The sequence below is a fragment of the Neltuma alba genome, unplaced genomic scaffold, assembly GCF_004799145.2.
Source record: "Neltuma alba isolate B1F8T4 unplaced genomic scaffold, ASM479914v2 tig00011419_pilon, whole genome shotgun sequence".
Taxonomy (NCBI): Eukaryota; Viridiplantae; Streptophyta; class Magnoliopsida; order Fabales; family Fabaceae; genus Neltuma; species Neltuma alba.
In genome coordinates, this window is record NW_021636103.1 from 180,981 (window position 1) to 203,370 (window position 22,390).

At 31.5% G+C, this 22,390-nt stretch overlaps 2 protein-coding genes and 1 pseudogene across 2 annotated transcripts; 1 reads left to right on the forward strand and 2 right to left on the reverse strand.

The window, feature by feature from the left end:
- Positions 1-5,151: 5,151 nt before the first annotated feature.
- Positions 5,152-10,076, reverse strand: LOC114713146 (uncharacterized; annotated as a pseudogene).
- Positions 10,077-12,790: 2,714 nt separating this feature from the next.
- LOC114713113 (cell wall / vacuolar inhibitor of fructosidase 1) lies at positions 12,791-13,646 on the reverse strand. The gene is made up of 2 exons (XM_028897694.1): positions 13,318-13,646; positions 12,791-13,201 (listed from the first exon to the last, which is right to left on the reverse strand). The coding sequence occupies exons 1-2, from the start codon at positions 13,520-13,522 to the stop codon at positions 12,855-12,857; spliced, it is 552 nt and encodes a 183-aa protein (XP_028753527.1). The 5' UTR covers positions 13,523-13,646; the 3' UTR covers positions 12,791-12,854.
- A 4,714-nt stretch (positions 13,647-18,360) lies between these two features.
- LOC114713173 (prostatic spermine-binding protein-like) lies at positions 18,361-20,458 on the forward strand. Its single transcript, XM_028897759.1, has 2 exons — positions 18,361-18,874; positions 19,851-20,458. The coding sequence occupies exons 1-2, from the start codon at positions 18,524-18,526 to the stop codon at positions 20,082-20,084; spliced, it is 585 nt and encodes a 194-aa protein (XP_028753592.1). The 5' UTR covers positions 18,361-18,523; the 3' UTR covers positions 20,085-20,458.
- Positions 20,459-22,390: the final 1,932 nt, after the last annotated feature.

Below are 22,390 nucleotides of genomic sequence, written 5' to 3' on the forward strand. Positions count from 1 at the left end.
GAACAGAGGGAGTACTTAATTACAAGTTAGAATCTTAATTAACAAATAATAGTTAAATAATAATTTATATATATAGTTTAAATATATATATGGATACATATATATGTACTTATATATATTATACAGTGGGTGGCCAATGGTGAGGAAGGGGGGTTGATCCCCGTGCCCCTTTCTTTTATAAACAAAAAAGAAAGGAAAACAACTATTTAGGCATCAAGCGCGGGCTCACGTGACCCGCACTTGGCCTTTTAAAATCACACACTCACACTAGAGGTGGTAATACGGGCTGGCAGTGCGGATAAGGGTCATTCCCCGATGGTATGGGCGCCTAGAGCGGTGCGAGCTGAAGTAGCCCGCACCTGCCAGCCCGCCCCACCAACCTGCCTACATATTCTTTTTTTTTTTAAACAAAAACTATATTATTAATATAGGTTGAGTTTAATTTGAAATGTTAAAATTATGTTTCGAATCTTGAATTTGAGTAGTAAGTTATGATAAAATAAAGTGAAGATTAATTTATAATTTAAGAATATATTTATAAAAACTAATATATTTTTTATAAATAATTAATTTAACTAGTTTTTTTATTCAAAGTAATTTAGTTTTCTTATCCAAATTAATTAAGTAAATATTTTATGTATAAATGTATAAGTACCACATGTTTATTTAATTTTATAAAGGCTTTTATAGTAACGCAACAAATAAATGAAAAATAAAAGATAGACGATGATCTTCGTATAACTACACACAGAATCACAAATATATAAAGTGTTTAATTCCTTATGCAATGATATGAAAGAAGCAATGTTTAGTTGGTCATGTGGAATTTGAGGGTCAAAATATTTTAATTATATTAGAAATTATATGAAATTTAAAAAAAAAAAAAAAAAAAAGCAGGCCAGCACGCGGCGAAGCGGGCTTAAAATGGTGCGGGCTGGCATATTACCAACCCGAGCCCGTCTTTTTTTGGCGGGCTGCGCCCGCGGGCCCAACTCGTATTACCAGCTCTAACTCACACCCTATCTTCCTTCAGCATCTGCAAGCAGCCTTCATTTTTTTTTCTTTCTTTTCTCCCTCGTCACAGCCTTCTCTTCTTCTTCCTCACTTCTTCTTTCGCCGCAACAGTGGGTGTGTGAGAGAGGGAGATAGAGGATGTAAGCAAGAAAAGGTTTTCTTTGGTCTCCTCTAAGACATTTAGATAAGCTATTTTCATACTACTTTTTCTATTTAGTTTCTTCTTTTTATTTGATAAATTTATGACAGAAAAGTAAATTTTTAGGACTTGATAGATTGTTGATATTTGAAGTTTCTAAATTATTATTATGATATTAATGGAGCTTATAGGTTCAGAATAGGAGTATTATGACTTATATTTTTATTTAGATGGTTGATTTGAGAAAATATAAGTTAGGGTTTGATTGGCAATAACATTCATATTCCAACAAAATTATCAAAACTCAAGCATTAAATCTTTAATATAGCCTCTAATGAACTAAATTAAGAGATCAAATTCGAATCACAACTCAAAATTTTCCAGTAAAACCGTAACTTACATTTCCTCAAATCAACCATCTAAATAAAAATCTATGTCATAAAATTCCTATTCTGACCCTATAAGCTCTATTAATAATATCATAATAATAAGTTAGAAACTTCAAATATCAACGATCTATCAAGCCCTAAAAATTTACTTTTCTGTCATAAATTTACAAAATAAAAAGAAGAAACCAAATAGAAAATGTAGTATGAAAATAGCTTATCTAAATGTCTTAGATGAGACTAAAGAAAACTTTTTCTTGCTCACACCCTCTATCTCCCTCTCACGCACACCCACAGTTGAACTGTTGCGGCGGAAGAAGAAGTGAGGAAGAAGGAAAGAAAGCTGTGACGAGAGAGAAAAGAAAGAAAAAGAAATGAAGGTCGCCTACGGATGCTGAAGGAAGATTGAGTGTGAGTGTGATTTTAAAAGGCCAAGTGTGGGTCACGTGAGTCCACACTTGATGCCTAAATAATTTTTTTTCTTTTCTTTTATTTATATAAGAAAGGGGCACAGGGAATCAACCCAGTTCGAAACCTCTCCTCTTCTCTTTTCATTTTCATTTTTTTTCAACCGTTAGATTAACATATTTTAACAATTCAGATTTTAATTTTTATAAATTATTTATAAAAAATTTTAAAAACATTTAGTGCACTTGCAAATCATTAGAATTAAATTTTAATATAGTTTATAGTTTATAGTTTATAATTTATTTATTTTATTATTTAATATTTTAATAATAGTTTTAAAAAGATTTAAATCTGAATCATTAAATATTAATCTAACAGTTAAAAAAAGAAAAGAAAGAAAGAGGATAAGAAGGCAAGAGAAGAGATTCAGAATGGGGATCAACCCCCCTCACAATTCAAACAGTAGGTGGCCACTAGCCACCCTCTGTTATAATATATTTATATATATATATATATAGATACATATATAGATATGTATCTATATATATTTTAAACTATATATACATTATTTAATTATTATTTGTTAATTAAGATTCTAACTCGTAATTAAGATTAAATTTCAATAATAATTAATCAATTTCAAATATAACTTAAAATTTTTTAAAAAAATTTGGAATGTTACACATCTCCTAACTTAAGTTGTTGGGTTTTAACTCTATTTTGACCAAAGCAACCTTGCAGATCACATCAATCATCAATTATTATTATATTCTTGAAAACTTGTAATACCCGATTCGCTTAAAACGGGTCGGGTATGATATTATAAGATTTGAATATATTCAATTAATAATAAAATCTGAATAATATTTTGATTGGGATTTGAGTATATTAAATTAAATAAAGAGCATCATTATTAAATGAGATTTTAATGGAGGCTCAAATGAAGAAATTAATAATTAATTTTGAATTTTAATAATATCTTAATTGGGATTTGAATATATTGAATTAAATAAGAAGTATCATAAAATAATATGTCAATTGGGGTTTAAATGGAGAGATAAATAATTAATTTGAAATTTTTTCTCCTAAATTTCACATCTTTAATTCAAATACAATATGAAGGAATAAAAAAAAACACACTTCTATAAAAAAAAAAAATCTTGAGCTATCTTAAATAATATAATTTATTAGAATTTAAAATTTAATCAAATATTTTAGTCTGTGCATCGTATGGGGAAGAAATTTCTAGTTAGAAGTAAAATCTTGTGCAAAATTAATTAAGCTACTCAACGTACATTTTGTCCATTTTTTCTCCAAAACATATTGCCTATTTTATATTAATAAGACACCATAACTCATCTATTGCATGCATGCAAGTCTAACAAATTAGCCATATTTTATTCTACCGGATGAAGGATGATAGAGTGTGTGTGTGTATACAAACTTTATTGGAAAAATCTCAGAAAAGAAGTTTGAGTTTGAAACTACTAAAACCTAATTCAGACCCAGTTAACAACACTTTAATAAATTTTAATAACACTAAACTTGTAAATAATGACCCATTTTTATAGAAATTTTTTATTTGGGATTTAGTAATTTTAATTTTTTTTAATTCTCTCAAATGTATTTGATTTTTTACATTTAAAATAAATTAATATGCCTCAAGCTTGCATTCGTATCAACATTTTTAGCCAAAAAAACTATTTTTAATGTATAATTTGATTATTATACTAATCAATTGTACCCTTTTCATCCCTTTTTATAAGCAACAACTACCATCTTCCTCTTGTATTTAAATATAAGCAATATATGCAAATTGTCTTAAATTTTTGTGGCAAATTTTCTATTTTACCCCATTAATTACTTATTTTAATAATTGATATATTTATTATCTCATTTTTCAAACCATTCTCTCTATTTTATAATTCTCTTTATTACTCCTCTGGTCCTTAATATAAGATATATTTAACTAATTTGATTAGATTAAAAAGGTTAGATGAGTTAGTTAATTATAAGAAATATGACATGTTTTTCCTAAAACATCATAATCATATTTCTTAATATCCTCCCTCCTTTTCTCCTTGGTTATGGTTGAGGAAATATCCATAGGGATAATTTAGAAAAAATTGATAAATATGAAAAATATGTCTTACATTTAGGACCAAAATCAACTTAACAATTAGGTTATATATTAAGGACCGGAAAAGTATAATAATTTTCTTATTCTCTTTCTTATGCTTTCATTCATCCACAAATAATGATATTTCAGAGAAAAAGAACTTCTAATTTTTACATATTTATTGTCTTTAACTAACTTTTTAATCTACGGAATAAAGTTCAAGCTTTCTTATAAAAAACTTTTACCTAATCGTTTCCCTTTTTGACTATAATTAACTATTTAACTGCAATCCTCTAACTCCTCTGTGGTTCAGAAAATTTAGATGATCCATTAATTCTATTAGCTACTGTTGGCGATAGCACTGAAATTCTCCAAGATCCAGTAGATCTTCCACCTCCTCTATAATGCTAGGCAAACCCTGTTGATAGCAACACCTGCAGAGAACGGTAAATTCGAGTCGTGTCTTACAGACACTGTCCTTAAGAGCTATTCCGCAACTACCGGCAAAGCAAGAAGCGGCACTCCCCAGGATTAAACGGATTCTTCCTGTAAGAACAGGGTGAGCAAAATAACGAAAGCTAAAAGAACTCAGTAAGGTAGAACACCAGAGGAGGGAAGAGAGTTGCCAGAAAGCTCAGAGCACGGCGGTACCTCTTTGAACTTTCATCTCATGCCCCTTTTATAGGCTACGAATCACAATACCATTGGGTCCATTTAAACGCGCTTAATGATAATTAACTCATAATTAAATGAGCCTTGTTTAATGACTATTTAAGAAGAATAAAGTAATTTAGATAGATATTTTTAATAAAATGCCCAGTACTGCCTTTGACTCGTGCACAAGAGGGTGAGGGGAAATGGCCGGATTTGTCTCCGGTGGCCCATTGTACGCGTAAGTCCACTCCTCCTCTTGACCCATTTGGTTGTCCAAGATCACTTATTATTTGGACCCTCACAATCCCAAACAATGTGGGACTCTTTTTGACACATCCACACATAATATTTACAACAGCTACTTACTACAAGTAGAACCATCATCTACAAAGAGGAAGAAGAAACAGCGTTACAGAGACAGATCTATGAAATCAAGCGTTGAGTAACAACTTTATTATTGCAGAAGCCACACCAGCGAGCTTATGCACTACGCCGTTTTGATCCTCCAACGGCGACGACGCCTTCGTCCCTCCCAGCTTCCTCTCGCACCTATGCACCTGCTTCGCCGTATAGCGCACACAATACGCGGCGAACCCAAATTGACCTTGGCTGACGGCGTCGGCGGCCTGAGGGAGAGTGTACTTGATGAGCGGAATGTAGCATTCGGCGCAGAAAGCCAGGGAATGTTCCAATCGGCGATCTGAGGTGTGGTGGATGAGGGATTCGATGTGGGAGAGGGTTTCGGTGGCGTTCACGAGAATGTCCTTGACGACGACGAGAGCGATGGTTTTGAGATCGGATTTGGGAGTGAGAGGGTTGGCGTGCAGCGTGGCGGAACAGAGGTCGAAGAATGGAGTTTTCTTGCATATCCAGTCGATCAGGTCGCCGGAGTCGTCATCGTCGTCGTTCTTTGATTGGGTTGACGGAGGGAGAACGGAGGCCAGAAGAAGAAGAAGGGTGAGGGCTATGAGAAGTGACGAAGACGATCTCATTTTTCCGGCTGTCGGGCTTTTTGTTGAACCAAACGTTCATCAGCTGGTCACTTATATATGTAGAGGTTTTAATTTTAAATTATATGCATATATTTACCCATATTTTTCTCAAAATATTAATTTTATAGTATTTAGATTTTGGAAAAAAAATTGTTGAGTGATGAGCTGTGAATGTACAGGAATATATATAATTTAATTTTATATAAAATATCAAAAACAAGAAATTCTAGATTTACAACCACTTCTGACACTGTTAAAAAAAAAAAAAACTACTTCTTATACACCCATATGAGGCAATCAATATTCATTTAAACTTATACTTCTCATACATACATATATTAAGGATCCGAGATAAATCAATAATACTACCTCCGGTCCTAATTATAAGAGCCAGTTGATTAATTTGAAGAGATTAATAAAGTAAGTTGAATTAATTATTTGTCATAAATATGTGTTGTCTTTCCTAAAATATCCTTACTAATCAAATGTATCGACTAGAACTCTTATTATTAGAAGGGCTACTTTGGAAAAAAAATGTATAAATATGAGAGACAAAGTAGATTGGGGTCTTATATTTAGGACTAAAATAAAAGTCAAACAGAGTCTTATATTAAGGACCGGAGGTAGTATTAATTTAAACTAATAAGGTAAGAGAGATATTGGATGAATGGAAAGTAGTTATCAGTTGAATCATGATTATAATTTCTCTTTAGTAAAAAAAATTAAATAGATTTGAGTATCGAATTTAGGGAATGAATTTTTTCTGATTATGAATATTTCACTTTAAGTTAAACACAACTAAATTTGTTTATCACTTTTTAAGTGATATAAAATCTCACTTCATAATTTTCTGCCGTTAGGACATATATATATATAGAGAGAGAGAGAGAGAGAGAGAGAAAGTTCTGAAAACCTGACTACTCACTAATTAAAATGAAATTTGTGGGAATACAATTAAAAGAAAGGCGAGAAATGGACAACATATGGGATTCCAACTTACCATTATGTTTCTTATTTTAGGTTAGTTATACCCCAAAAATTTATTTCAAAATATAAGTCACTTTTAGTATAATTAATGATCTTTTTTCAATTTTACTCCTATTAATTTGATAAAAAATTCATTAATTTAAGTTTGAAACAATAGCTCTTCGAAACACGTCCCTCTTTCTCTCTCCATTTCTTTTTCTCTCAACTTTTCATTTTCTATACAGTCAGTCCCCTCCCCTTCTCTCTCTCAACTTTTAATAAGAGTAAATATGAAAAAAAAAACTAGTTAATTTAATGTATTTATTGGTGTGCGGGTTTAAAATACAAGTGAGTTATGATAGAAAAACATAGTGGTATCTCGTTACAGTTATTGCAAATATTTTATTTTCAGACACATTAACAAATGAAACAATCACAATACACCAAAGAAACACAAATGCACATGAAAAGAATAGAAGTTTAATTTGCCTCTTATTAAATACGATGGGATAGAATTATTTATTATCAATTCATAAATAACAAACAAAAGACAAACTGTGTGTTGGCCTCTCTTCCTCTCTGGAACTTGAATGGCTGAATCTGTCGGTTTTCAAATTACTCAAAAGTCAAATCAATGAAAATTTTTGTTTGTTTGTTTCCTTAATGATAGCTTTATTTTGTTTATTACAAAATGTTCCCAATCTTCTTTTCATGTATTGGTAGCACTCCACATGGCCACGCCCAAGCTTACGGTTTCTATTCGGTCCTCACATTATAGTTATATAAATATAATTTTCTTGTCAATGGCTAATTATTCCAGTGACAACACTACCTAGTATGTTTGAATGAAATTTCAAACTTATACTCAGATATTGACATGTTTTTATGCGTGAGTGTGTTTGACTGTATTAAATCAAAAAGAAATATAATCTTCTTGATAGCATGATGAGTTATAATTAATTAATAAAAATTTAAAAATTAGTTAATTATTTGAAATATATATTAGTTTCTGTAAAATTTCATTATGGAAGTTATCCTATTAATATAAATCTCTTAAACATATGCAATGAATCGACAGAGGATGGTTTTAAAAAAATTAAAAATTTTAAAAACAAAGTAAATTAAAGTCTTACTACCTTTATTATGCTCCTTTTGATTCTCATAACAAGAATTTCTAACATGTTTTTTAATATAACATGTTTTGTGTAAGGTGCATGTGACAGAGATATTTGATTGATCTATAGTTAATGCCCTTCTGTTGCCCAGACAGTTTTTTTTTTTTTTGAAAAAAAAGGAGAAACACTTCGTGCTCGCTGAGCATAAACACAGACATATATATAAACAAATAGAATCATTTACTAATGAATTAACAAAATGTTCAACAGATGACAGAGACTAGTAATTCTATTTGTTTATTAAACGTTTTAATCGATATTGCTGAATAGTTGTATCATGTTTGAGTAAGAATCTCTCTTATTTCGACGTCCATTGGTTCCTTTTGTGTAACGTATCTTTAAAGCTTTATTTATATATTTAAAGGGAATTATGTTAATTGAAATATATAACTGCACAAGTGGTTTACTCATAGACTTTATAATAATCACTATTTCTTTTCATTGCATGCTAATATATACAATAAAATTAGTAATAATTAAATTACATATTCATACCTTGTCAACTTTGTATATAGTGTATCTACGTATATTATACGTAAGAAGTAAGTATTTCTAGTTTATATAAAAGCAAACACGTTTTTTGTGACCAAGAGAGAAAGACGTATGTACAATATTACTCATCATTAATTTCATCCCTTTCTTCATTCCGTCTAAAAGATTCGTTGTATCAAACACGTCAAGCCAAGTATTTTAGTTAAAATTTGCAGCCTTAATTAATAGGGTTACCCTAAAGGAGGGAACTTATGTACGGGGATAGAATCATTAATAAACATGCGACCAAAGACAGCTCACACAAAAACGTCAATGTTATGCCATTTATATTTGTCACTACTACGTGCAGAACCCAAATTAACATGATACTAGCTTCAGTTAGGGACGTCGATGACGTTAAAACTCGATATTGCATAATGCTGAAGAATGAAAGAACATCTAGTATTAATGGCTTTGTAATTTAGGAACATGAAAGCTTTTTATAAATAGGAAGTCCTTACTTCAATCCTACTTATCTTGATTTACCTCTACTATATAAAGTAAATGATCTGCAGAAACTTCCAAGCCTTGCTGCATAATTTTCCCCCCCTTATTGTAGTTAGTTCAACTCAAAGAAGAATATAATAATGATCGGACCTCCAACTAAACACTAAAACTCAACAGGAACTGCTTTAAGAAGAGGCGAAAGTCTTGGGAAAACCCAAAAAACAAATCAATCAGAATTTAAGGGATCATTATTGCAGTTCACAACTTATGATATAATCATCCCCCGCATTTTAGAGGTGGATTCGAGTGAGGTTTAATGTTTGTTAATCAAAAGCTACAGTGCTTATTAGTAGGAAATGGTTTATTAATTTGATATGTGAATATGTGTGTGTGTGTGTGTGTGTCTCATTGTCTAGCTTGGTACATGGAGCTGAAGTACCTTTCATTTTGATAGGACATTATTCTAATCCCTTGTTTTTAAAAACACTTTTACCCAGAAACGCAGAAACATTATACTAAGTTCATCTTTCTTTTGACAACAAAAAGATCTTACGACATTTAATACTTCCAGAATCCACAATAACATAAAAAACAAGTAGTAGCACCAGATAACAAAGCAACAAATGATCACATAAGCATGGACTTAACAATATTCAAACACGAAACAGTCATTCTTACAGTAATTGCCTAACAATGGCAACAGCAACCCAAGCAAGTTCGCGCATAGCGTCGTTTTCCGGTTTAAGCAGCGATTTCTCGCCGTCAAACTCTCCCTCGCAATAAACTGCTTCGTTTCCCATATCCTTCACACCGTCTTCTGCGAATTTAGGGTTCCCTTTTTGCAGAGCTTCAGTGGCTTCCGGAACGTCCGTCCTCAGCACCATGTCGTACATCCCACGACAAGATTTCAATGCCCACTCCTGCTTCGGATCTAAATCCCCTACTTGCAAGAGATGATTGATTTTGTTCTCCGTAGCTTTCGCTTTCGCCGTGATCACTTTCACCATAATCAGACCGAGCCCTGTGAATAATTAAACACGATTGACGATTGGTTCAGCGACTGATTCATGCCAAGAATTGAATCGACAGGATGAATTAATAATAATCGGTGTTTCTGAGAATATTACCTGCGACGTCGGTGTGGGAGCTTCCGGGATCGGATTTTAGGGATTGAACGCAGAGATCGTAGTTAGGGGTTTGCTTGCAGGTGGTTTCGATCAGACTTTCGTCGTCGGAATGGACCATCCTGATTCTGCTGCAATGGCTGGGTGTTATTACGAAGATTGCGGGTACAATGAAGATTATCAATAGAGTTTGAGATCTCAGATTCTCCATGTTTGTTTCAGAGGTGAAGAAGAAGAATGGTGAAGAAGATGATAAGTATTGCGATTTTGCTGTGCTTCCCAGAACTCAATGGCACTGGGCCTTTTATAGTTTGGACTTTGGATTACAGAGAATGAAGGACCTGTATAATAATTATTTTAATTTTTAAAATTAATTATTTTCAGATTAAGGATGTTTAGGGGTTATAAATTGTTTTTTCTAAGGGGGGAAAAGGTAATTTAGGACACTTTATTAGGTAATTTAATTTAAGAAGATTGAAGTTATTATTGTTCTATTATTTTTTTGGTAAATGAAATATTAAAGTTGTTATTTTTCTTTTTTTGAAAAAAAATTTACCATAGAGGCGTTTCTTATAACTAGCATTTATATTTTATTATTTTATAGTTATATACTCCCTCCGTTCCTTATTATAAGAGACATTTGATGCTTATGGCATGTTCCCATATATAAGAGACACTTAAAGTTGTCTCTATTTTTTGTATTGATTTCCTATTTTATCCCTATTTTTTGTCTCCAACTCATACTCTCTCCCCCTCCCATTTCTCTTTCTTTTAATAATTTAATTATTCTCTCTCATATTCTCTCTCCTTATTAATGGGGGCATTGTTAGAAAAAAAATATAATTTTTACACATTAATTGTACTCAACTAATTTTAACTGTTTTTTTTTATCAACGTAATTTGGTTATTTATCTCTTATAATAAGGAACGGAGGGAGTAATTAGAATATTTAATTTATTCTGATTGTTGTTCATCTAATTGAATTGAATCTGCGTACGTTTAATATATTAATTTGTTGGCTTTGTCCATGCATCGTATTTTGTTCACTTCAATTAATTTGGTATCTGGGCGTCTGTATTTTCATTTAATTTGATGTAAATTAAATGATTAATTTATTAATTAATTAACTCTATTTACCAATACAAATAGTTCACGTAACTCAGGACCCCGGTTTTGTGAAGTGAATTGAATCCGCCTTGTGTACTGCACTGTTCAGATTTTTCATAAGTGTCCATTTATTTTCATTCAAATAACATAAATCTCTTAAATTAAGTTATATATATGTAATTTAAATGATTAAACTGATGATTTCTCAAGCATTGAGTCGATCATGTTGATTCATTCGTCTTTAATTTGCACATTGAATACTAATTTCATCATCTTCTTTTTTTAATTTTATTTACCTATGCACCTCTCTGGGTTTGTGAAGTGAATCTGTACGTTGTGACATTTGAATATCGAATGTTCTCATTTAATTGAAGTCTCTCTTGACTTTATAAGTAATGTAATAATTTAAATTATTAAAATTAGATGATTTCATTGTTTCTTACTCTGATATTAATATATGAATTGAATGCCAATTTAGGTTTAGGAGAATCCCGCAAAAAAAAAAAAAAAAAAAAAACCTAAAGAGACAAGATCACAATAATATTTTCAGAAATTAGTCATGAATTTTTCCTCAAAATTTGTAAAAAAATTGTATTAATAATTAATAGATAAGACTACGAGTATGACCACATAAATAGGACCAGAGAAAATAAATTAGATACAATTTTATTTTTCGTTTAGTTACATTATTAGTGTTTGAATCCTTGCATGATTATGATTCAATCCTCAGCGCGTTATATGTATACTCATCCAATCCTTAATATAAGACCTGTTTAACTAATTGGATTAGATTAAAAAAGTTAGATACGCTAGTTAATCATAAGAAATATGATATCTTTTTTCTAAAATATTATAATTGTCTTTCTTAATATCATTCCTCCCTTACTTACTTAATTATGGTTGAGTGAGTATCTATAGGAGTAATTTAGGCAAAATTGATAAATATGATAAATAAATCTTATATTTAGGATCAAAATTAACTTAACAATTAAGTCTTATATTAAGGACTAAAGGAGTACCATAGTACCATTTATATGTGGCTATTTGATCGAACATTATCAAACTTAGTTTAATTAGTGTAGCTTTTTAAAAGAAATTTTTTTGGGGTTACCTGGTATTTATCTAATTAGTTTTTCTTGGTAACAATCTAATTAGTTATTTAAATTAGGGATAATATAACTTTTGGCCCATCAAATTTGCCCACATTTATTTTGATTTTAATTTATCAAATTTCTAACCATAAATTTTGGACTATGAAATTTCTTTCTATTTAAAATATTAATCTCTATATCTCATTTCGTCCTTTGAGGAATCAAAATTTATAATTTAAAATTTGATAGATTAAAATTAAAATGGGAGAGGAGATTATGAGCCTATTTCAGATAGCATTTAAAAGCACTTATAAACACATTTTACACAAGTCAAAACAAATTCTTTTTTTTACACACTTACCTCATATTTCATAAATCACAATTAAAAAGTTAATTACTACCTCTGGTCCTTAATATAAGATCTCGTTTGATTTTTATTTTGGTCTTAAATAGAAGACCTCAATTCACTTTTGTCTCTCATATTTATTCATTTTTTCCAAAGTAGTTTTTTTCATAATAGTAGTTTTAACCAATACACTTAATTAATAAATGATATTTTAAGAAATATAACACCTATTTATCACAAATAACTAACTTAATTTATTTTCTTAATTTATTTAAATTAGTCAACTAGTTCTTATATTTACTGCCGATTAGTATAAGACATTCCAAACTAGTCCTATATTAAACCATTTCGATTATCAAAGTAACTGTCTAACAATAGCAACGGTCACAGCCGCGGCATTTCGTACAGCATTATTTTCTCGTGTAAGCGGCGATTTCACGCCGGAGAACTCTTCCTCACAATACGTAGCTTCGTCTTGCGCATCTCTGACACCATCTTCACCGAACTTTGGGTCTCCTTTCTTCAGAGCTTCAATGGCTTCCGGCACGTCGTTCTCCACAACCACTTTGTACATCTCAGCACACGATCTCAATGCCTTCTCCTGCTTCGCTCCCACACGCCCCCTGTGAAGCAGCTGGTTGATTCTGTTACTCGCAGCCTTCGCTTTTGCCGCCGTAACTTTCACCATTATCAGACCTAGCCCTGAGAGCAAGCTCGATTTCAATCAGACAATCGATGATTATATTGACCCGGAGATTAGCTTCTTAAAGAGTTGAATCGTAGAGTGAATTATTGATGTTAGTGAGATTAAAAGTTACCTGCGACGTCGGCGACGGAGCTGGCGGGATCGGATTTTAGGGATTGAACGCAGAGATTATAATTAGGAGTATTCTTGCAGGTGGTCTCAATTAGGGTTTTGCCGTGTGGGTGAATCTTGCCGGCTCTGCTGCAGCTGCTGGGTGATACTATGAAGATTGTAGTGACAATGAAGATGATAGTCCTCAGAGATTTCAGATTCGTCATGTTCGCTTCAGACAAGAAGAAGAAGAAGAAGAATGATGATGATGATGGTTGAAGCGATGCTTATGGTGATTTTGCTGTGCTCTGAGTTGAGTGGTCGTTGGCATTTTTATACTTCAACTACAGAGCATGAACACATACAATAAGGGATTATGATCTTGCAAGTCGGTGTTGGCCCAAAAAAAAAAAATCTTTCAAATGGATTTGGGAAGCAAGTGGGATACAGGTGTATACAGTAGTTTTGTATATATTGTTATGAATGAATTCTCGTAAATGAGTTTTACTTATTTCTTATAATTACCTTAAATGATCTATTTTTCACTTAATTACAAACTAGAACAATCTAAGCACATGCCCTTTGGAAGAACAAAAAATTACAAGATACTCCTGTAAGTTGTACAATTGATGCAATGGATTCTATTTTTAGAAGATATTTCCTCCAATCCTAAACATATACATGCATGAGGAAGGACTAAGGAGGTTTCTCTTTGATTTTAAATTTACAATTTTTATAAATAAGTAACTTAGTTAATTTACCTACTTTCTATAAATTAGTTATGGGATTAAGATGTAAATTTGCTTTATCTACCGTAAAAAATATAAATAGTCAGTATTAATATCATAACAATTAACGTTAGTTTTTCAATTGTAAGAGACAAAATTGTTATGATTTTAAACTTTTAAAACAATATTGAAACTAAACAAAATTCTGAGTGCTCAATATTTTTAAGTAAAAACTCTCGGGATAAATTTACATATTAATCCATTAGTTATCTAATTTTTTTCATTTAGAAGAGAAAAGGGTGTGTATTATAGATATATAAATGATTGGTCATTATATTTTTCTTTCTAAGAATTCATTTGAATTGTAATTTTATTAACTTTCCTAAGATCTAACAATTAAATTTTTAGAGCATAAAAATAGTAACTTGCGATGTTAATTTTTTATAATACCTTTCATAATTGAGTTTTAAAAAAAATATTTTTCTACTACTGATAATAATAGAGAATCGCTCCCAGAATTCCACATCTAATCACAAGCGCAGTTGCTACCCGATAATTAAATTAAAATTGTTATTTGACAAAAATAAATCTTTTTACCTAAATGGAAGGTACATAGCATAAATCTTTAGTAGAATTACAATGAGGTTACAAACAAGGAAAACAATTGAAAAATAAATTCAAAAATTGTTATTCTAATTATAAAACTTATCATTATAGGCTGTTAAGGTTGTTATTGGGACTTTTTAGTAATTATTTTTTTATGTGGGACTTGATTATAACTCGTTCGAAATCTTTTTACCTAATTTTAAGTCACTAAGGTTGCAAATTCAATGATGAATTATAGAAAAAGACAAATCGTATCGAAATAAAAATCTAAAGAAAAGACAAGTGGGCATCCTTTTCATCCCACTTTTATCGTTTATTAGTTTATGCCTGCTAAAGTTGTCTTTGATTAATCAGAAAGATATGGCAAATTGCGTCTGTATTTGTAAAGTGATTGTCATTAAAAAAATTGATTCGATATTTCACAAAAAATTAACCAATACTTTTTATTTTTATATTTTATAAAACTACCACCTCCGGTCCTTAATATAAGACCATGTTTGACTTTTATTTTGGTCCTAAATATAAAACCCCAATCCACTTTATCTCTCATATTTATACATTTTTTCCAAAGTAGCCTTTCTAATAATGATAGTTCTAGTCAATATACTTGATTAGCAAGGATATTTTAAGAAAGACAACACCTATTTAGAACAAATAACTAACTCAACTTACTTCTTTAATCTCTTCAAATTAGTCAACTGGCTCTTATAATTAGGACCGGAGGTAGTATTTGGCATAAATTTAACTTTATGTAAAAAAATTTGCACATATAATCTGTTTTCACATGTTGAATCAAAATCACACAATCTAAATTTATTATGAAATAACGAAATAGTGATTTTGTAATTATTTAACAGTAACAGATAACCCAATCTTAATAACATTAACTACCAAAATTTTCAACTATGAAAAGGTAAATCTGGTGCTTTCCGTTGTCTAAGTTTCATGGCAGAAAGAAAAGGTTCTTTTAATTTTTGTTCGAGAGATATTGTAAAATAGAAAAAATGGAACGGATTACAGTTTTTTCCTTCGAACATAATTACTATTCTTTTAACTTTCTGGATCCCCATCGTAAATGAGTAAGAACATCTTTAAAAAAAAAAAACCAATTTTACAATATAACGGAATCAGTTTCAGTACTCATCACTCTAACGAGTACCATGATGCTTATTATTACGATGAAATTTAAATCATTTAAAATCAATTTTAATAGTCTGGATTTAAACTTTTTAAGTAATGATGTTTAAATAAAAATTTATTTTTAAAAAACTTACAGTTAAGAAATTATATTTATTTTAGCTTATGTACATATTAAAAGAAAAATATTTTTTAAAACAAAAACATTAAATATTATTAAATATTAAATCTCGACTATCTATGTTAAGCTTGAATGATTAAGATTTGATGAGTATTACGATACTCATCACTAAGATTAGTATTAAAACTAGTTCCCAATGCAACATTGTACTCATAAATTTTACTAAAATTCTTCTCCCATGGTAACGTTAATTAGCTGAATACTCCGACTTGCTGTGATAACTTTTCGTTTTAAGTGTTTTCCTATGGCTTTTAAAAATTTTATTTATCCATTAGACTGAAATAAATTGATTTATTCACCACTTTGAATAGCTGTAGAGAAAGATTCATTTTGATATTAAATATAAGATTTTAATCTATTTTGTCTTTCAAACTTATAATTTTTAGCCCAAAATATTTATATTGATTGTACATATTAATGATACTTTAGTCAAAGAGTAGCTTGAGAGCTAGATAACTAATTTACTAATATTTACAAAATCAATTATGTTAGTTATTTGTAATAAATTACTAATTCATTCTTTAATATAAGAGCTAGTTGATTAATATGAATAGATCAAAAAATTAATTAATTTACTTATTTGTAATAAATACATGTTATTTTTACTTAAATGCCTTTGCTAATCATGCTTACATATTAGTTATAACTACTATTTAATGAAACTTTTAACATGTGCAATTACTACAAAAACTACCTAGAAAAATATAGATAAATATGACAGACTTCAAGTCTTATATTTAAGATCAAATTAACTATTAAACTAAGTCTTATATTAAATACCAGAGATAATTATTTTGATTCCTTACACTATTATCTTTAATAATATGTATTAAAATTAAGGAGAATCATTAGAGTCTCAAAGAAAGAATATAATTATTAAAACATCTCAATGACATTAGAATAGCTTTTAATGACAAGTTTTAGTATATAAAAAATAACAACTGTTTGATTGTAATTATTTTTTGCTTTAGAACCTCAATGTAATTCTTCCTAAAATTACACCTTGGCAAGGTTTTATTAATATGTGCAGTCAATAAGAATATTTTATATCAAAATTATAAATTTAAAAATAAAATAAATTGAAGTTTTATATTTAAAATTAAGAAAAAATTGCATTAAAGTCACATTAAAGAGAATTAAATACAAAAAGATCTTTTAAAATTATCAAACTAATCTAAGATCCCAAGGGACCATATTATAAGATATTCTGCTTCTTCAGTTACTAACTTGCTCTAATCTTTTCTTTTTTGTTTTTTTTAAAATTATACATTGATAACTGAAAGGACAGTCATTAATAACTTAAAGTGTAATGGTTAATAACTATCAGAGAAGGTATTAACAATCAACATACATTAAATCCTTGTGTTGCACTAAGAAAATATGTTGATATTACCTGCTGTGATGGTTGTTGATTGTTGCATTTTAAATGGTTAATGATTGCCATTTCAGTTATCAATACATACTTAAAAAATGAGAGTAATTTAATAATTGAATGAGTAAAATTTTTTACAATGAGGTCTCTAAACACCCCAAATTAATTTGAATATTGCAAAAAAAAAATTTGTATTTAACTTTAATACAATTTTTCCAAAAGTTAAAGTAAACTTTTCTTATAACTCTTATATTTAACACATAAAGTGATATACTCCCTCCGATTTTTAATGTAAGAATTAATTTGAGTTTTAATTTAATTTTAAACATAAGATCTCAATTTATTTTGTTTCTTATATTTATCTTTTTTTTTAAAAAATAATCCTTGTAATAATTGTACATGTCAAATATTTTATCAAATAACACCTGATTAACAAAGATATTTTAGAAAATACAACACTTATTTATTACAAATAACTAACTTAACTAATTTTTTCTGATTCACTCAAATTAGTTAACTAACTCTTATATTAAGTATCGAAGGAAGTAGTAAATTATACTACCTTCTGTCCTTAATATAAGATTTTATTTGAATTTTATTTTGGTCCTAAATAAAATACCTTAATCTATTTTGTCTCTCATGTTTATACATTTTTTTCAATGTAGTCTTTCTAACAATAATAATTCTAGCCAACACATTTAATTAGTAAGAATATTTTATAAAAAAAACACCTATTTATTACAAATAACTATTTTTTTTAATTTTCTCAAATTAATTAATTAGCTCTTATAATTAGAATCGGAGTTAGTATCATCCATGAACCGTCCGTTTAAAATATTCACGAGGGAAAACCCTAGCGGCGAAGACTGTGTATTCACGTGACATACACGTGACTATGATTATGGAAGTACTGATCCGTGGGCGCCGCAATGCGCAATCACGCTATCCACACTGAACTCCCAATGCATGCGCGATAACCGTCCGATCTCTTACCACGTCATCGATTCGTGTGAATTCTCATTTCGACGGCCGAGATCAGTGCTGCAGAGCTAACTGGTGAACCGAAGGAAGGAGCTGGAATCATCGCTGTGTCCCTCCTATCCTCCTTCCTTGCTCGATTCTCGATTGGTTTTCGTTTCTTCCCGGGAAATTCGGATTTTTCTCGAGAAAGTGGTGTGGTTTTCCTAGTTTTTTTGATTTGGAGATGAAGACTACGGAAGAATTGAAGGAACACGTGGCCGAAAACGAGGTCACGGTTCGGGATGAAGAAGGTGACTTTGAGGAAGAAGATGGCGAGGATGACTCCGAGGATGAAGTAGAAGAAGGAGGTGATGACGACGAGGATGAGGATGATGACGATGACGACGAAGACAATGACGTTGATGATGAGGATGAAGATGAAGAAGATGATGACGACGCTCCGGACGGCGACGATGACGAAGATGAAGAAGATGATGACGAAGGAGGTGATGTCGCACAACACGGTGATGCTGGTGACGACGACGACGACGACAACAACGACGGTGAGGACGACGACGAGGAGGGCGAGGAAGAGGTAATTGACTTAGATTTGCTTTCCTACCTACCTAGTTTTGTAGAACTACTTAACACTGAGGAATTTGCAAATCTGAAATATTTGCTATAATTCATTTGATCGGCTTATCTTCTTTTCATATGTTTTAGTTGTTTGGTCCCTCTGAAGTATCCTGTCATGTCGACTCCAAGCTACCAATTGAAAATCGCAAAAATGAAAAAAGCAAAACGGAATTCGTTTTAGCTTATCTCGACAACCATTTTCAATGACAAATCCTGGTTAGATCTTATAAGAAGCAGTCTGTGCAACAAATTTCTTTTCTGAAACTGTTGCAGCTTCAATTTCAGTGTGCTTTCGTTGTTCGTTTCTCCCTTAAATTGATGGGAGAAGGACTAATCCTGTTTCTGCCATGTCCTTTTCCTTCGTTATTCTCAATCTTCTCGGTTATTTATCTTGGCAAGTTATAATTCCGGTGCTGATCTAAAGGGGGGGGGGGAGCCTATAGTTATAGCTTTTGAGTTTTGACCATTTGAGATTTTGAATTTTCATAAATTACGTCTTAAGGGTTCTCAATACCCATATATTTGCATTAAAAAAAATTCAAAATCCATTTATTCTGCATTATTCAGAGGCTGGATACATCAATAGTGTACTGGTATGGTCACCTGAATTTTTGTATACGTTTTATTCATATTTTTTATGGGGTTTGAGAAATAAGAATCATGTAATTGGACTGATTCTAAAATTGCATATATAATCGTGTCTTGCTTAATTGTCCCCTGATTGATCTGACTGAGCCAGTGAACTTGAAAAATGAATACACGTTAAATTTGAAGTTTTCTTGTCCATATTTTATGTGAGCTTTCATTTTGTATTTTCTGGCCTATCTGCTTTTACTCTTCATCCACTTCAACTTTCCATTTGATTATTCTAGTTTATTTTGTTGTCTTCCCCTCGTTAAATTACCCTAGTCTTTGTAACACTTGAAATTTTTTAGGAGGATTTGGGGACAGAGTACCTTGTTCGCCCCGTAGGCAATGCCGAGGAAGAGGAAGCATCAAGTGATTTTGAGCCTGAGGAGAATGGTGAGGAGGAAGATGAAGTTCATGATGAGGACGAGGAGGAAGGTAAGAAGGCTGAGATTCCATCAAAAAGAAAGAGGTCCGACAAGGATGATTCAGATGACGACGGTGACGGTGGAGAAGATGATGACAGACCCTCTAAGCGATAGTGGTTAGGACCACGCTTAAACTCAAAGGGATTAGCTCTCCAAACAATAGGTCAAATATATTGCCCTCTTTTTAAACACTTTCTCCATAGATAGTATAGCATGATTGGTGGGATTTTTTTTTAAAAAAAAAACTATTCTGTATTATTATAATGCAGTACGTTTAGGTTTACTAGTATTGTCTGTTGGATTAGTCTGGTGAATGTGATCTATGGAGAACTCTGTTGAAGTACTGGTAAAGATTGTGTTGAACTTGAGTTCTATTTGATAGGATTTTAGATGGAGTCCTTGTGTACTACAATTTCTGATACACTGAAATTGTGGGTAGAATTTCTTCTGGATTTATATGATTGGTTTTTCATCTCATCTCTACACAATTTGGCTGTCATGCATTGATATTTTTGGTCTTTTGGAGCTCTCTCAAGACTTTGAATTTGTTTTTTGCAAAAGTGGTTTTGTCGGTTAATTGAATACTTTCTGTGTTTGTGGCATTTACTATGTGATGGCAAAAGGTTAAAAATGATTGACTTGTTTGGTGTAGGGAACATGTAGGGCTTGCATTGCTCACTTTTGGTACTTTTCCTTGTAAGTAGCACTCACGGGACATATAATCTAAGCTTGTTTACTAAAATCAAAGCTCGAAATGGCTGATATATGATCAATATCGTTATTGCCTTAGTGTTACCCAGGGCGTCAATGGGCTTTCTGGTGGGTTTCTAAGTTCTTCAATCCTGTAGGCGAAGCAATTCTTTTTCTGCTCTCAAGAATGGGCCTCGCATCAAATTGTTGATTTTTTCATTTAACTCGTATGTCTATTATCTTTTTTTAAATTTTAACTCACAACTATATATTTAAGAAAAATTTAAGGGGAGGGGCATAATGCTGTTGAGTTATAAGGCTCCCACATCAAGTTGTTGACTTGGAGTCTTGGACAACAATATAATGTAAAGGGGAACGATAATGCATCTCTCTAAAATTTAAGTTTCTTTTTTTGTTTTTGCTTTACTTTTTGATTTTGAATGCTCAATTTATACAAGACACTTCAATCATTTTGGTCAACACGCGGGAGAAAATCTAGTATATTATATCATTTCTTAATAAGCTTATCGTAAATTAAAATATGAAAACTAAGAAGTTTTATTCTTTTCCAGTCATAAATAATATGAGCCCGTTTGGAAAAACTTATAAGCAAGGAAAAGAAAAACCAAATCGGACCGGCCGGTTCAACCAGTGAACCGGTCACCAGTCCGGTCTAGTTTTCTTTTAAAAAAAACGGTCCATAGTTGAATTGGTGAAAAACCGGTGCTAAATCGAGTACCCATTGAACTGGTGGTTACCAGTTTAATATTTTTTCACTGGCAAAACGAGACCGTTTCTCAGCCAAAACCCAAAATCCTCCAACTTCATCTTCGGTCTTCCCTAGTTCCCTTCCCAGATCTGAAAATCCCCTCCCCAAAAATCGCAAATCGCCTTGCTCTGTCTCCTAGATTCTAGCCTTTCCCTCCATGGAATCCATAGCTTTGCTGACAACAAACCTCTTCATTCAGCCATTCACTGACAATGACACCAAGTCGTGAGTCTCCTGTCTCTCTCGTTGCTGATGTCTTGCTTCGTCTTCACCATTCACTGGCGTCGTGCTTCCCTGTTGCAGCTCACATCGCAAGTTGCACGGGAAGTCACAGCTCATTGGCGCCATGCTTTAGCTTCACTGATGTTCTGCTTTGCCTTCGCCGTTCACCGAAGCTTCACCTTCGGTCCATGCATTGAGTTGTGGCCTTGTGGGTAAGCTCAAAACCTTTCCCTTTTAGCTAGTTTGTGTTTTTAGGATTAAAGAGTGGCTGTGTTCCTTCTTTCTCTAGCTGTTGAGAGATTTGGAAAGGGAGGAGAGTACTTGATAAATTTTGTTACTGAAATAATATAGCTTTTGATTGCTCTGGATTAACTTGATTCTGGATATTGCATTTGCATAAGGAATTATGGATATAAAATTACCTTTCTACAGAATTCATGTTTCTCTTTTCTGGATTTGGAGGATGGCAAATCAAATATCAAAAATTGGGAGGGGTAAAAATCGTTCACCTATTGGTATTTCAGTCCACACCAATACTCTTAATGGTGATTTTAAGTGATCATTATTTATGAATTTTGTTCTATTTTAATATTATGAATTAAATTTTATTATTTTAATATGATCGGTCCGACCCCCGTCCGACCAGTGACCTTGACCCACTGTCTGGACCGGTTTAGTTCCCGGTCCGGTTTTTTATTCCTTGCTTACAAGTAACTTATAAATAATTTTTTAATAGTAA